General features: G+C 37.3%; 2 protein-coding genes across 5 annotated transcripts; both read left to right on the top strand.

Moving 5' to 3' along the window:
• Positions 1 to 7,192: 7,192 nt before the first annotated feature.
• Positions 7,193 to 11,256, top strand: LOC132170614 (nudix hydrolase 15, mitochondrial). 4 transcript variants are annotated; one of them, XM_059581647.2, is made up of 6 exons: positions 7,193 to 7,642; positions 7,903 to 8,045; positions 10,189 to 10,308; positions 10,399 to 10,584; positions 10,804 to 10,889; positions 10,982 to 11,256. In XM_059581647.2, the coding sequence occupies exons 1-5, from the start codon at positions 7,285 to 7,287 to the stop codon at positions 10,852 to 10,854; spliced, it is 858 nt and encodes a 285-aa protein (XP_059437630.1). In that variant the 5' UTR covers positions 7,193 to 7,284; the 3' UTR covers positions 10,855 to 10,889; positions 10,982 to 11,256. The 4 variants fall into 4 exon arrangements, with proteins under 4 accessions (XP_059437630.1, XP_059437629.1, XP_059437632.1 ...); XM_059581646.2 differs by having other exon boundaries at positions 10,976 to 11,256; XM_059581649.2 differs by having other exon boundaries at positions 10,797 to 10,889.
• A 1,087-nt stretch (positions 11,257 to 12,343) lies between these two features.
• NUDT11 (nudix hydrolase homolog 11) lies at positions 12,344 to 13,751 on the top strand. The gene is made up of 4 exons (XM_059579877.2): positions 12,344 to 12,611; positions 12,705 to 12,847; positions 13,218 to 13,337; positions 13,424 to 13,751. Exons 1-4 carry the CDS (start codon positions 12,383 to 12,385, stop codon positions 13,643 to 13,645), a joined length of 714 nt encoding a protein of 237 aa, XP_059435860.2. The 5' UTR covers positions 12,344 to 12,382; the 3' UTR covers positions 13,646 to 13,751.
• The last annotated feature ends 23 nt before the right edge of the window (positions 13,752 to 13,774 follow it).

Below are 13,774 nucleotides of genomic sequence, written 5' to 3'. Positions count from 1 at the left end.
GAAGTGGGCTGGGAGTTGGAGTCTTCTTATAGTAAATAATAAAAAAAGCTTGGTGTGGACAGCAGCCCATTGGAGACCCGTGGCTCAACCTCTCCTCCAAGATTGATTCCTATCAAAAAATACTTCAGCAGTGGAGGCACGAGCATGTAGACAAACCAAAAAGGCTTTTCAAAGAACGGTGCGATCAACTAGCTGCATTACAGGGAACTGACAATTATGGGGATATGGGAAAAATTGCAGAACTTCAAGATGACTTGCACCTTCATATGGAGCAAAAGGAGTTGAAGTGGCGTCAAAGGGCCAAGGTTGATTGGCTGAAATTCGGTGATCAAAACACCAAGTATTTTCATGCTTGCGTTAACCAAAGGCGGAAGGGGAATAAGATCAGAAATATTATTGACGAGCAGGGGCTAAAATGGGAAACACAAAAGGAAATTGGGATTGCTTTTACAAACTTTTATAGTAATCTTTTTTCTACGGAAGGAGTGCAGCACGTTGTAGAAGACATGGAAGCAATAGATGGAAGGGTATCCGGGGACATGAATGAAGCTCTTTTACAACCTTTCACTGAGGTGGAAATAAGGACAGCGCTCTTTCAAATGGCTCCTCTCAAAGCACCGGGTCTGGATGGGTTCAATGCGGGGTTTTTTCAAAAGAATTGGGCGACCGTGGGACCGGAGGTATGCCAAGCAATTCTTCATATTCTGAATAAAGGTGATATTAGTAGTGATTTGAATTCCACCTACATAGCCCTTATCCCTAAGATAAAAAATCCCATGCATGTGATTGAATTCCGACCCATAAGTCTATGTAATGTCCTCTACAAAATTGTGTCGAAGGTCCTTGCAAATAGATTGAAGATGGTACTGCCATATATTATTTCTCGGACCCAGAGTGCTTTCATCCCTGGGAGGTTAATTACGGATAATGTGTTGGCCGCTTACGAGACTTTACATACGATGCATTCTAAGTTATGGGGTAAGCAGGCATATATGGCGGTCAAAATTGATATGAGTAAGGCCTACGACCGGGTTGAATGGGAATTTTTTAGAGAGATTATGGGAAGGATGGGGTTTGATCCTCATTGGATAAATCTCATTATGATGTGTATCCGCATGGTTAGCTATGCGGTTTTAGTGAATGGGGTCGCAACGGGAAGAATCACACCGTCTCGTGGCCTACGACAGGGAGATCCTATTTCACCCTACCTGTTCCTTATTTGTCCTGAGGCGCTGAGTTCAATGTTGTCAAGGGCAGAAGATGTGGGAGTTCTAAGGGGGGTCCCAACATCCAAGAGGGGTCCTCGCCTAAACCATCTCTTTTTTGCTGACAATAGTCTCCTTTTTTGCAGAGCTGATATTTGTCACTGGGCTAGACTTACAGATATTCTGCGTACCTATGAACTTGCATCGGGCCAACGGTTAAATGCATCAAAGACGGCTATTTTCTTTAGTCGTAACACTTCAGAAGGAGTAAAGGAGCAAATTTTAGAAGTGGCAGGGCTTTCGAGTTCCCAATGGTATGATACCTATTTGGGCCTTCCAGCTTTGGTGGGTAAGTCGCGGACTAAAGAGTTTAAGGGGATCAGAGATCGGGTGTGAAAGCGACTCCAAGATTGGAAGCTAAAATTCCTTTCCCAAGCGGGGAGGGAAATTTTGCTAAAGGCAGTCATACAAGCTATCCCTACTTATTGTATGAGTGTCTTTAGGCTCCCAAAGGTCTTATGTTCAAATATCAACTCACTTATGCAAAGGTTTTGGTGGGGAGCGTCTCATATTCCTTGTATGAGCTGGAGTAAATTGGGGGAGTCGAAGGAGAAAGGTGGTATGGGTTTCCGCAACTTAATGTGCTTTAATTCGGCTCTGTTGGCCAAACAAGGGTGGCGCTTTTGGAGTACACCTAGTCTTGTCTCGAAAATTATGAAGGTGAAATACTCCCCCAATAATTCCTTTTTGGATGCTCCCTTGGCGCATAAGCCCTCTTTTGCATGGCGAAGTATTTGGGGGGCACGGGAGTTGCTTGATGAGGGGCTGTTTTGGCGGATTGGGAATGGGAAAACAACGAAGATTTGGGGTGATAAATGGGTGCCTTCACCTTCCACTTATGCTATACAATCCTATCCAAGGATCCTAGCCTCGGATGCAAAAGTAAGTGATTTAATTGATAGTGATACAAAAGGGTGGAATAAGGCACTTATCGAAGAGATTTTTGGGCCCAATGAAGCATCGGCGATTTTATCTATGCACAAATCGGGGATGACCGGTTGACATGGAGGGGTAATTCTAAAGGAACCTTCACCGTTAAAAGTGCATACCATATTGCTAAAGAAGGACAGGCAAGACAGCACCCGGAGAGTTCGACTAAAGGGGAATTGGGGGAGATATGGCGGGCTTTGTGGAAACTAAAAGTGACTAATGTTGAAATTTTTTTTTTGTGGAAAGCATGTCACGAAATTCTGCCTACTAGAGCCAACTTATACAAACGCAAGATCATTACTAATCCCCTATGCCCTTTCTGTGGTTAAGTTGAGGAGACATGTTTCCACATTTTGTGGGAATGCCCCTCGGCCAGGGATGTGTGGGGTGGCTGTGGAAAAAAACTGCAGAAGAGTTCCTTTGATGGTCCCACTTTCTGTCATCTGGTGAAGGCAATCTTCGGCTGTTGTGAAGAAGAGGAGATCAATCTGTTCGTGTCTCTGGCAAGGAGGATTTGGTTTCGACGTAATTCGGTGCTTCATGGAGGTCTGTTTGATCACCCAAATGCTCTAGTTCTTCAAGCCGCTGCTGCGGTGGATGCTTATGCGTCAGCTCGTGACCGTCCAGTGGGGGAAACAAGAAACGGGGTTCAAGCTAGTTGGCAAGTCCCACCTCTTGGCTGGAATAAAATTAATTGGGATGCTGCGATCTGCAATCAGCAGCAAAAAACAGGAATGGGAGTTGTTATTCGAGATTCAGAGGGGAGGGTGATAGCTGTACGTTGCTTGGCGATGCATGGATGTCTTGATCCTTTATCGGCGGAGGCATGGGCTGGCACTCAAGCTATCAGATTCTGCGCTGAACTAGGACTCTCTAACATCTACTTAGAGGGGGGATGCGATGGGGGTGATAGAAGCTGTCAAAGCAGAAGGTCAAAATTGGAGTAAGATCGGACATTTAGTGGAGGACATGAAATTATTGCTCCAAGAGTTATCACCATTGCAGATACATGGAGTGGGTAGGTTGGCAAATTGTGCTACTCATACTCTGGCTCGCTGTGCTGTTAGGGAGGGTCTTGATATAACTTGGATGGGAGATTATCCAGCATGTATTCGGGCTATTATCCTACGGGAGTGTTCTACTCCTTGTAGTCAAATTGATTGAATAATATATGCAGCAGTTTTTTCTCAAAATAATAATAATAATAATAATATTTTGCATTTAATAATCACATGAGAGGAGAGAGGAGAGAGGAGAAATATTTTGTATTTAATAATCACATGAGAGGAGAGAGAATGAGGTTTTTTTTTTTTTTTTTTTTTTGTATTTAATAATCACAATGATTGCTAAGTGGGTTTCATGTTTATGGCTCGCTTAGGTAGCCTGCTATGGGTCATTTTTTATGGTTTTTTTGACATTTTCTCTAAACCTAGGGAAGGAAACCCCATATAGGGACTCTGTTGGAAATGCTCTTAGAGCACTAACAGCAACTTTTCAACCATTTTTCCTAAATGTATGGAATAAAATTACTTTTTGATTTCCTATAAAAAAAAAAAAAAAAAAAACACTTCATAATAGATTTCCTTATTTTTTTCCTATATGAATTAAATACTATTTATTTTTATCATTGCAACCAATGAGAGAGGAGAGAGGAGATAAAATTGTTGGGACATGTGCAGGAGAGATGAGAGAGAATCAGTTTTTTATAATTTAATAATGCATTTGGTATTTATATTGTTTCCTAATGCATTGAGAAACACTGTAGATGCCCTTTAATGTTGGTTATATTTAGGGCTTCTAATGTTGATGCTTTTTTGTAATTTTTTTGGAATTTTTTTCTAAACATAAGGAAAGGAATGTGCTATAGGGAGTATGCTGCTAGTGCTCTTACAATAGGATCAATCTCAACGTTGCCTTTGAGGCTGTGCTTTAAGCCATTGTCTCTTTGCCCAATATCATTATGTACTGTTCAATCATTTTTAGAGAAATAGTGGCTTTCTCACATCTGGGAGGTCTTCTTTTCTTCTCAACTTTTACAACGATGAAAGAATTAATTGATATGATATCAAGTAGAAATGAGTTTTAAAATTTTTGCAAGAGAAAAGTGAAAAGAGTTATTTGGCTCTTTTTAAGAAAAGAATGAAGAGCTGATTGCCAAACATAGATCGTCTTCAAATTCCAATGCTCCTCTTCCTCTTGTGCATGGCTTTGGGGCTTCCAGTCCACACTAGCTTCTCTTGTGGGAATCACATGTTTTGGCAATATTATTGTCTATGAATTCGGTGTCAACAATGTATATAAATAAGATCAGTAGATGTCAATTTTCGAAATAGTGCAACATTTGGACCATTGCATTAATATTGTTAGGTGGTTGTCTAAAATATGGTTGTCAAAAGGGAAAAGACACAAAATATTTAAGAGTGTATATAGGGTCATGTTATTTAAAATTTTAAATAATGTGACAATATATATATATATACTATATGTTAAAATGTATTCTATTAAATCTGTAAAATTTAATTAGTATTGACTATAAAATAATTAAGTGGAATAGAGAGGATTATGGGACAAGGATTCTCTCAATTTCAAATGAAATGAAAAGTATCAATTTCATGGTTAAGATTTAAAGTTTGTGCATCTAATGATGTACATATTGTTCCATTATTTAAGTATTTTTAAAGAAGAGATATAACGGATAGTGTTCAATGGGCATTTAAAAACTATTCTGCATTTGCTATCTGCCCTTCCGCATTGGTTTTTTTTTTTTTTTAATTAAAAGGGTGAGAAGGGGCGACCAGTGTAATTTCTTCTCTTGGGCATTACCATTAAGGTCCCTACCTGCTGTGGAATGTCCGGTTTGAACCATAGCTACTGCCGGGAAAGGCGAGTACTAATGTAGCCTTTAACCCCATACGCAGTGGCGGAGATATGTAGGAGCGCCCACCCAAACAAAAATTTTGAGAAGGAAAAAATTATAAGACAGTTTTTAAATTTTTGAAGCCCACTCGCCCCTACTCCTTTTCTTACTTCTTGTACCTGTCTTCCTCCTCCTCTTGGGTTGCCCCTGTCTTCCTCTTCTTCTTGGCTTTCCTCCTGTAATCCTCCCCTTTTTGGATGGCCCCTGTCTTCCCTCGTGTCTCTTTGAAGTTTCTAAAGAGTTGTTGGTTTGTGGCATAAAAATCATCGATTTCTAGAGAATTGGTAAAGAGTAGATGAAAATATTAATTACTTGGTAAGTTGTTGGATTGATAAGAGATAGGGGGGAGGGGGGGTAGGGGTGGGGTGAGGTGAGGTGGCTGCATACGGAGAAAATAGTGCGTTTTGTAGACTTGTAGTCTAGGCAGCCAACAAGCTTCAATCACTTTCTATTTTTGTTTTTAGAAATGATATTATGCTTAATATGTGGGAAAAATGCCACTATTATAGTTAATCTGCAAAAAGTATGTTGTGTGTCTCCATGTAGCCTAATAAGTGCTAAATTCTCACTACCATTATTTATTTATTTATTTTTTTAAAATAATATTAACCATTTTAGGTTACTATAAATCAAATTAAAAAAAAAGTTAATAATTTTTTAGTAATTCGGTTTTAACGTTTTTATTTTTGTTTTCCTAGATTTTAAAATCAAACAAATCTGGTACCTCACTTATGGAAAAAGACAAAATCAATACATTCCTTAGTCTAAATTAACGGAATTCCACATATCACTCCCATAATACGCCACGTGCCTTACAAATAAAAATAATGAAATAATGAAATAGTAATAATAATAAACTAAACATTAAAAAAAAAAATGAAAATTTTATGGGGTGGCCGGCCACCCCATTTTGGCCTTGGGGGTGGTTTGAAATGGGGGTGGCTGGCCACCCCATAAAATTTTTATTTTATTTTATTTTATTTTTGGTTTAGTTTTTTTTTTATTATTATTATTATTATTATTATTATTTTAATTATTTTTAATTTTTAGGACACATGTCACAATATTAATGAAGATGACGTGAAATTTCGTTAATTGGGATTGACGAAAACTAACAGAAGTATTAATTTTGTCTTTTCCCATAGGTGGGGTACCCAATTTATCTGATTTTAAAATCTAAGGAAGAAAAAATAAAAACATTAATATCGAGGTACCAAAAAAGTTTTAACCCTAAAATAAAAATTATTAGGTGTCTATTTTGCTTCTAAATGCATTTTTGTTTTCATTTTGTTACTAAATATCAGTAACAGTAAAAAAAAAAAAAAAAAAAAAAAAAAAACTTAGTTACAAAATAGCTAAACAACTTTTTAGGTGGAACTTTTTAATAAAATTTTACGGACAAAAGTTATCAATCTTTCTTTAACAGGCTCATAGTTTAGTAGGTCCCTAGAATTTTCATTGTCTAGTAAAACAGTAGCTTTATCTATATATACACATATATCAACGCTGACCAACAAATGAGTCAGCTACTTCTACAGTTCTACTGCTATTTCCTACAATTTCTCTTGTGGGGTTGAGTTTTTAAAGGACAATAAATTTAGGTGGACGAAAAAAATAAAACACAAGATTTAATGAATAAGCATCCAATAAATGATAGGACTCAAAGGATAAATATTTTAAATTACCATAACATATATTATGTTATAAAGTATTTTTATTTTAAATTGTATACATTATATTTTTTTATATGTATATTATAAAAAATATTTTAATGTTACTCCTACTAAAGTCAATTCCTAAATCCGTCATGTCCATACCGCGAATACCATGTATCTATTAAACTAAAACAACGTCGTTATAAGAAAGGAGTACAATAAAGATGAGTTTTATATTTAATTTGTATTTTTACATTATACTTTTTTTTTACATGTCAACATAAGAGAGAAGGAAGATTCGAATTAGTGACCTCTATTTCATTGGAGGTGATCCCAACCGATTGAACTACTTTTTGGACTTTATTATACTTTTTAAGTGTATTTGGTTGAACAATTATATTAAATTATGCAATTTAGTCCCTTGCCCTCAACCTCTTGCAGTGTGTTCGGCCAATCCCAGTAACGATCCTCAGCTTTTGGCTCTTGACACTGCGCCAAAAATGCCAAACTCTACCTAATGATCCCAATTCTCCAAAGGCTATCAAAATCAGTAACGTCCACAGCCCGGCTCTTTAAGCTCATGGACCCGTCCAGCTCCTTCGGAGGCTCACAGCGACTTGTCGCCTTGGCCCAACAGCTCCGCCTCTACAAGCCGCCGCCTACCTTCGAGGACATTGAGGAGCAGAGCCTCGAAGAAAGCGCTGGGAAAGTGGTTTCCCAATTGGGTTTTGCGGAATCGACTACCCCAATTGCGCAAGACCCACAAAGGTTTAGACCCAAGAGAGCCGCTGTTTTGGTCTGTCTCTTTGAAGGAGATGCTGGGGATCTGCGCGTGATTCTCACCAAGCGGTCGTCGAGGCTGTCCACTCACTCGGGTCAGTTCAGTTGGAGATACCTTTCTGTTTGGTTCCTGAGAAACAGTGTGGAAAGGAAAGGAAGATAAAATAAAATTCCGAGTCTTTTGTGATGGGTTTTTGGTCTGAAGTATGGGATTTTCACCCCAATTGCGTTAAGTTGTTGTATAAGGCTACATAAATGGGGAAGTTGCTTTCCCTCTTTTTCGAGGGAACCAAATGGAAATAAACTGATGATTGTGATGTGGGAGGGAGACTGAGTGGGTGTGTTTTTGTTGCAGGTGAAGTTGCATTGCCAGGTGGGAAAGCAGATGAGGGGGATAAGGATGATGGGGAGACTGCAACAAGGGAGGCTAAGGAGGAGATTGGGTTGGATCCTTCACTCGTCGATGTTGTCACTGTACTTGAACCATTCTTGTCTAAGGTATCAGCATCTTTTCTTTTCTTTTCCTTTTTCATATTTTTAAAGCATTTGTTCTATGTCTTTGATTGAGATCAAGTGCTCAACTATGTACCAAATTACCAATTGAGTGAATACAAAACTTAGTGTGCACCAATTATGTAAACTTATCAAAAAAAAAAAAAAAAAAAAAATACAGTACGTAAAATTTCAGTCTTGGAAATTGGAGTTTTGGATAATCAGTTAGGAAAGGGTATTTTTTTTGTTGTTGGGTAATTGTGATTGCAAATTGAATGTTTCTGGAGAGTGAATTAATATATGGATCTTCTTAATTACTGTGACATATAGGTTAAAATGGATTCGGTTAACAGAAAGATAGGGGAATAAATAGTTTATATGAGAAGTGGCAGACTAAGTTGAGACGTACCTAAAAGGACTGTTTGCTTGGCAAGACTGGCAACAGTGGCAAGCACACCTCAACTTATTTACTAATGTATCTTCACAACTATTTTAATTGCCAGACCTGAATTATTTGGGCTATAAATATTGCACAGTGCTTCATACTTTTAAGTTCGGCTACGAAACCTTTATACTGAACACTGGTTTCATTTGATTACGCTTTTTAGAGAGTGTTTTTTGGTTGAAAAAGTGTTTTGATTTGATATAAAAGTGAAAATAATTTTAAATTTTTTGTGAGTGTTTTATATTTGAAGTTTTTTGTTGATACTTTTGCTTTTTTGGTAGAAAGCAAAAGGCAAAGGCAAAAACACATTACCAAATGAAGGAATTTTACATTGTATGCTTTTTGAAGATCATTATGGAAATCTGTAAATCCTAAATTGAAACTCAAAACTTAAACTGTGGACAGCATGAAGTACAAACTTAAAATAAATGCACCTCATATATACGATAACCTTCTTTATTAATTTCTGGAACAATGATATGTTATGGACTATCTTTTTGATTTGGATTATAGCGTTGGTTTTAATTTTTTATATAGGATTTTTTTTTTTTTTTTTGATAAGTAGTAAATTATATCTGATATCTTTCGTACTTTAGGCTAATTTGCTTTTAAGGTCAGTGTTTTCAATTTTTTAGCTTTAAAATCCGAGTTTTATTTTTTGGATGAAGGAGAATTTTTATAAAAGAACATTTGCAACACACTCCAGCTGAAACACTGGAACTGCAGCCACACACAGAAGCTTACAACCAACCAAACTCTACTGACAGAGCTAAACAACTCAACTACCAACAAAACACCAGAAATAACTTCAAACAATTCAACAATTAACAGCCATACTCTATACAACTCAAAACATCTTTTCCTACTATTCATCTATTCCACAACAACCTCTCCTCTGCAGCAAAGAATATTCACTGGCAGCCCTCAACTGCGGCAAAGATCTAAATTTCTACTTGTCTTTTTAAATCTGCCTTTAGCCATAACCTAAATCCGAGTTTTGACTTATTTCCAAGAATCAAATACCTTTGTTAGCATTTAAGTCAATGTTTAAAGGAAAATTTTTCTCTTTCCAGTTATACCTTCCAAATTTCTCTCCTCTCTCCTCTCTCTCATCTCTGAACTGACCACAACCATGGAGATCGGTCTATGGCCATGGCTCAAGCTCTTTGGGCCCCAGCCACAGTCAGCCTCCATGGGCATGGAGGTTGGCCATAGCTCACATATGTGGTCTGGCCAGTTTTACTATACTTTATAAATCTTTCGTGTTTCTCACAGACCTTTATCAAGAAGGCAACAATGTTGCATATCATCTTGTGAACTGTGGTTATGTTGAACTGTCAGATTTTTATTTTACCAAAGGATCTGATTTTGCATGACTTCCGATAGGCTGGTTTGTGAGATTTATCAGGTTTGCAGAATTCTGAGGATTAACTAGTAAACAGAATTAGAAGCCAAGCAAGAAAACCAGAATATATTTCCTTTCAACTCTGGTCACATGAGTAATTATCATTTGAAAATGACTGATTTTCGTCATTTTTCTTTCTGGTTAAAATTTATGCTTTTTTTTTTTCCTTGATAAGTTACGATTCAGGCGTAAGATTGGGGCATAGAATAAGTATGAACTTTGAGTCACATGTGACAAGTTATATGCAGATGTGTTAGTTTCTCATTGGGTGGTTCAGCTAAAATTCTTTTTCTGTGCAGCACCTCCTCAGAGTAGTTCCTGTTATTGGCATACTTAATGAAAAGAATGCATTCGAGCCTGCTCCAAATCCTGGTGAAGTGGAATCAATATTTGATGCTCCATTGGAAATGTTTATCAAGGTTTTCACTGTAGTTCCATTTCTTGACTTAAGATTATGCAATTTCATTTTTTCAATCTTGGAAACTCTCTTTATAATATCTTTGATTCAGGATGAAAATCGGAGAGCAGAGGAGAGGGAGTGGATGGGACACAAGTATCTGATTCATTTCTTCGACTATGAAACAGAGAATAAGAAGTACCTGATATGGGGTTTAACTGCCGGGATCTTGATAAGGGCAGCATCAGTCGTCCTCCAACGGCCTCCAGCTTTTTTGGAACAGAATCCCATTTTCAAGGTTCCAAGAGTTATTGAGAAAGATACTGTAATTCCTTAAATTTAGGGAAGATGTCGCGGGTTTTAATTAGGAATAGTCATCCTTCCTGCAATAATGTCCTAGACAACCCGCAGTTATCAGATTAGTACAATGTGTTCAACATTAATGTTTTAAGTATACTGAAAACATCATATTCGTATATGTTGTAAACTAAAGAGGCTGAAATATTTCAGACCACAGGGGCAACTGGCATCAAATATCAAACGGATGTTGGCTGAGAGTAAATTGTGAGAACAAACAATTTGGCCCCCTTCACCTTTCTTCAGGTCAGTTTTTCTTTAACTTGAAAATTTTCTGGTTATAGAAATTTGTTTAATATTTGTTTGTGCTTCTCAACTATGAGTTGTTGCAGGACCAGATCTCAAGCACAAAGAGCTTATCCGGTCACTCATCAACACAAATGACAAGCATATCTGCACCAAGAACTTTTCCTTGTTGATTGACAGAGGGAAGAGTAATCAAGCTTCTATTGTTAATGCCAGTGTGTTGCTTCCCAGTGTTTTCTCGCTTTTGTTATGACAACGAAAACTCATACAAGATGTTTTTTTCTTATAAAGAAGAAAAATTCGCTTCAATCAAGGATTTAATTCTAAGGGTTACAGAAACCTGAAGTTGCTTGCCCTTTGAAACCCTTATCTTTGCAGGTTTTATTGAATGAGCTTTATGAAACCTCCTGTTTGTCTATGAGACAAAATTATAAATATCCAATTGCAAATTCATAAAAAGCAACCATCGGGGAAGGAATGATCAAACATTCTCTGTCAAAAGTTATTTTTGATAGCTGTGGTGTTTCTGATTATTCTCTATTGGTGATTGAGAAGATGGGATGCTGCCGGGCAAGCTGATGGGATTCAGATTTCCTGTTATTAAAAATTTGGACAGTTTAAGAGCATTCCTAATGGAGGAGTCATATTTTTATGTAAAATGGTTTTTTAAAACTCACTTTTATCTAGTTTAGTTAAGTCATTTTTAAATGTCTCTACGTCCGATTAGCTATATTTCTATTTATTCTATTAAAAAATTATTAAAAGTAAGAAAAGTTTTGGAAAAAAGAGAACATGTGAGGAAAAAAGGAAAAAGTTTTGGGAAAAAGAGAACATGCAGAGAAAAAGCAGGAAAAGATTTGGGAGAATGAGAAAACAAGAGAGAAACAATGAAAAATAAAATAGCTCTCTTGAAAAGTGCTGTTACATTTAGCTTTTTTTTTAGCTTTTTCAATTAAATATCTATTTTACATTTTTTTTTTTGCTAATCCAATGTAGGGGGTTTTTTTAAACATTTAAAGAGCTATTTTAGATAAAAGTAATATTTGACTTTTCCATTGAGAATGCTCTAAGGAGCAGTAATTTACATAACACTGGCGTGCATGATTCATGCACGCCAGTGTTATAATATATTTTTTTTTATTGTTTAAATAATTATTTAATTATATTCTATAATTAAATAACACTAGCGTGTATGACTAATATATATAACCAATATTATATATATCAGTCATGCACGCCAGTGTTACATACATCACTAGCCCAGTTTAAGATAGATTAGGTGAGTTGCTGAGCAAATAGAAGTTTTTTTTTCTCATAATGGAAAGTTGGATGTGGAGTAAAAAACATACATTTTAACATTTTGACTCGTCCAAGTCGACGTGCCAATCTAAAAAGAGAACAAAAGATAAAAACATCTTTCTTTGTCGCACGTCTCTAAAATAGTTGTATAAAATTGAAAAGCAAAAACATACGACAAAGGGGACGCTAAAAACATGGGTTCCAACAACCTCGGAGGAGTGCTAGAGAGGCTCGAAGCGTTAGCTCAACAATTCGGACTTGGCAGACCTCGTCCCTCAGCCGATGGTACGACTTCGATGCAACAAACGTTGGGATCCAACAAGACCAAGCGAGCCGCAGTTCTGATCTGCCTCTTCCAAGGTCCCAACGGCGATCTGCGAGTCATCCTCACCAAGCGAGCTTCGACTCTCTCTTCTCACTCCGGTCTCGGGCCTTAAATTAAGCCTCTGCTTTTGAATTTGTTTTTTGGGTTCTATGATGTGGAACAGGAAATGGGTGTGTGTGGTTTGGTTGCAGGTGAAGTTTCGTTGCCGGGTGGGAAGAGAGAGGAAGGCGATGCTGATGATGTAGAGACGGCGTTGAGGGAGGCTAAGGAGGAGATCGGCTTGGACCCTTCGCTTGTTAGTCTTGTTACCGTTCTTGAACCTTTTGTGAATAAGGTACATGTTATGCTTTGCAATTAAATGGGTCAAATCTTTCATCTTTAATCTGTTGCGGGTCGTGTTAAAAGTTGTCGGTCATAATGTGTGTTGGGTTCGGATCATGTCGAAACATAAGTATTAGTCATAATTCTCTCAACTCTAATCCGTTAACTTCGAATTGAAAATTGAAATTGTGGGTCGCATAAAAAATTGACAGATCAAATAAAAACATCTTTGATCAAATTGTATGTGGTTTTATAGTTAGTTGAAGATCAATTGCTTCTTATGTAAATTCTGCCCATCGTTGTCTAGATTCCAAACTTGCTAAGCAGAACTGCAATCTAATACTCTACACTTGTATTTGACTAAAACTGGTTTCCTTGCGCAGATTGGTGTGACAGTAGTTCCTGTGATTGGTATCCTTTCTGATAAGAAAGCATTCAGTCCAAATCCTAATCCTGCTGAAGTGGAAGCAATTTTCGATGCTCCCTTAGAAATGTTTCTCAAGGTCTTATTATTCTCTTCAGTCTTTAAATTTCTATGACAAATTAATCTCAAGGAAATTCCTAAGTGACATTTCTTTCATGGCCATAGGATGAGAATAGGAGGGCAGAGGAGAGAGAATGGATGGGAGATAAGTATCTACTGCATTACTTCGATTATGAAGCAGAGAATGAGAAGTATGTGATATGGGCTTTAACTGCCGGAATCTTGATTAGGGCTGCATCACTTGTCTTCCAGCGGCCGCCGGCGTTTCTTGAGCGGAGACCCAAATTCTGGAATAGAGCTATTAACAGCAATACTACTTCACCATAGCTCCAAAGCAATTTTTATGGATCTTATTTCACTTCTTTCTTTCATGCCCACTAATTATTGTATAAGTTACCATATTATTCTGTATGAAGGCCTTGAACTGGTAATAGTTGGCAAGCTCCATAATAACAG

Source organism: Corylus avellana, chromosome 1 (assembly GCF_965113065.1).
Source record: "Corylus avellana chromosome 1, dhCorAvel1.hap1.2, whole genome shotgun sequence".
Lineage (NCBI taxonomy): Eukaryota > Viridiplantae > Streptophyta > Magnoliopsida > Fagales > Betulaceae > Corylus > Corylus avellana.
This window is presented reverse-complemented; position numbering and strand designations above follow the sequence as displayed.

Coding starts and splice junctions, on each gene's coding strand:
- LOC132170614 (XM_059581647.2), top strand. CDS start 7,285: ATGATCCCAATTCTCCAAAGGCTATCAAAATCAGTAACGTCCACAGCC. Junction 7,643..7,902: donor GAGGCTGTCCACTCACTCGG/GTCAGTTCAGTT, acceptor TTTTTGTTGCAG/GTGAAGTTGCATTGCCAGGT. Junction 10,585..10,803: donor AACAGAATCCCATTTTCAAG/GTTCCAAGAGTT, acceptor TTCAGACCACAG/GGGCAACTGGCATCAAATAT.
- NUDT11 (XM_059579877.2), top strand. CDS start 12,383: ATGGGTTCCAACAACCTCGGAGGAGTGCTAGAGAGGCTCGAAGCGTTA. Junction 12,612..12,704: donor GACTCTCTCTTCTCACTCCG/GTCTCGGGCCTT, acceptor GTTTGGTTGCAG/GTGAAGTTTCGTTGCCGGGT. Junction 13,338..13,423: donor CCTTAGAAATGTTTCTCAAG/GTCTTATTATTC, acceptor TCATGGCCATAG/GATGAGAATAGGAGGGCAGA.